Source organism: Mirounga angustirostris, unplaced genomic scaffold (genome assembly GCF_029215605.1).
Source record: "Mirounga angustirostris isolate CCGP_5_RB_7025 unplaced genomic scaffold, mMirAng1.0.hap1 SCAF_10, whole genome shotgun sequence".
In the NCBI taxonomy this organism is placed as follows: domain Eukaryota; kingdom Metazoa; phylum Chordata; class Mammalia; order Carnivora; family Phocidae; genus Mirounga; species Mirounga angustirostris.
The window spans coordinates 71968675-71970627 of record NW_026991718.1 but is presented as its reverse complement, the minus strand read 5'-3'; the positions used below and the strand labels follow the sequence as shown (position 1 = coordinate 71970627).

The 1953-nt window shown below is 44.5% G+C and overlaps 1 protein-coding gene across 1 annotated transcript; it reads right to left on the bottom strand.

Annotated features, from left to right (window-relative positions):
* Positions 1 to 830: 830 nt before the first annotated feature.
* Positions 831 to 1367, bottom strand: LOC123852026 (double homeobox protein A-like). Its single transcript, XM_045886199.3, has one exon. The coding sequence runs from the start codon at positions 1365 to 1367 to the stop codon at positions 831 to 833; it is 537 nt and encodes a 178-aa protein (XP_045742155.1).
* Between the last annotated feature and the right edge of the window lie 586 nt (positions 1368 to 1953).

The following is a 1953-nucleotide window of genomic DNA, read 5'->3' as shown; positions in this document are numbered from 1 at the left end:
TACATACGCTCAACATGCATATGCATATATAAGGGTCTGGCCTGTGGTCCTCAGCCAAACAACAAGCAGAACCCAATTCAAGCCCATCTGCCTGACTTCAAACCCAAGTCCTATGCTCATCCTTCAGGCAATGGGCCAACCCTTGTCACCTTATAGGAGACATTTGATCAAAATCATTTGAATACTGTTTTAAAAATTAGACTTGACTTCAAATATCTTATTCACACCTAATTTCAAGATGCACAAAGCAGGACCCTACTGCTCTGATTATACAGGTTTGACCGTGGGTCCCCACACCAATGCTCTTTCTTCCCAGAATCTGCTAGTACACTGCCTTCAGTTCATTGCTGTGTTGGTAATCTCACAACATCCCAAGCTCACCACATTAAACAGCAGTCACCGTGCACCCAGAAGCAACATATTGTGGCCAGAGATCACTCTGTCTTTGACTCTAAACATTCCCCTGCCCTGCCCTGCAGAGTAATTGGTCTGGAGTAGGGACAAGACCAGGAAATAAACCTTGGTTGAAGTGGGGAAGCTTTAGAGGCCCAAGCCAGGTAGACGTCCCTGAAAGCTCCCATGGGTTTTCTTTTTTTCTTTTTCTTTTTTTTTAATTTTTATGGAATGTAACTTTATTAACTGGGTTTGAAATTTTCGCATATTTAAAATTACGACACTCCTTGTAGAAATCCCTATTTGACCAGATATTTTACTTTTTAAAATATCTGCTTCAGGGGCACCAGGCTAGCTCAGTCAGTAGAGATGTGACTCTTGATCTTGGGGTCATGAATTCAAGGTCACGTTGGGTGTGGCACCTTGAACTCTCTCATTCAGAGATCCTGTTCCTGGTCTTGTCTCTGTTCTGAGTCTTGATCATCAGGTTCTCTTTTTCTCTGGACATGGAATCTGGATCTCTGATTTTGAAACCAAATTTGGACTCTTGACTCTGGAATGCCAATTTCTTTAGCAAGTTGCTCTCTGGTATCAATGCCAGGATAAGGGTTGTTCATAAATGCCTCGATGAGGGTGTGTAATTGCGAAGAAGTGTAGCTGGTACGACACCGTCTGTCTTCTCTACTTTGAATCTCCTCTTCAGAGTGATCTTGGTCTTGACTTGATTCTAAGTCTTCATCGGGTTCTGATTTTTTCTGGCACTGGTGCCTAGCTCTTCGATTCTGAAACCAAATCTGGATTTTGGACTCATCAGTGTTGATTTCTAAAGCGAGTCTTTGTTTGGTAGCATAACCTGGGTAAGGATTTTGGTGAAATGCCTTGATGAGGATTTTCAATTGATCTTCTGTGAATTTGGTGCAGCTGCTTCTCTGATTCATTGTTATGGTCTTGTTTGGAGAGTTGTCTTGGGCCATGTTGGAAGAGAGTTCTGAAGTCTAAGGATCAGTCCCATGGGTTTTCATTGGAAATTCTCATCCCTGCTTTCTACTAAGTACCCCAGCCCCAACCCCAGTCTATAGAGGGGGATCCACAGTAGCAGTAAACCTTCAAGGGTCTTTATCCCATATGAACTAGAATGAGTCCACTCAAGAACTAATCCCCCCTGTCTGGGATTGTGAAATGTGGGTTTGCTGTTCAGACGCATGTCTGGGGTCCATGGCAGGGAATGATCACTTCCAATGAAGACTTCACAGAGGTATGGGCCTTGGGGCAGGATGGATTGGAGTTGGATAAGGAGGAGGAGGAAGGGCAGTCCTGATTTTGGGGTGATGGGGGCACAAAGCATTAGTAAACACACAGAGGTAGGATAACAAAGGCTTGATCCAGGAATGGAGGGACAGTGTGTGCCTGGGAAGAGTGGGAGCCAGGCACTGAGAGAGCAGAACTCCTCCCTTCCAGACACAGAGCAGATCATGGCTGTGGAGCAGCTGAATATTTTATTGATGGAAAATTGGATGTGGCTATGGTGCTTGGGATGTGGATTCTGATTTCATGGCTGGG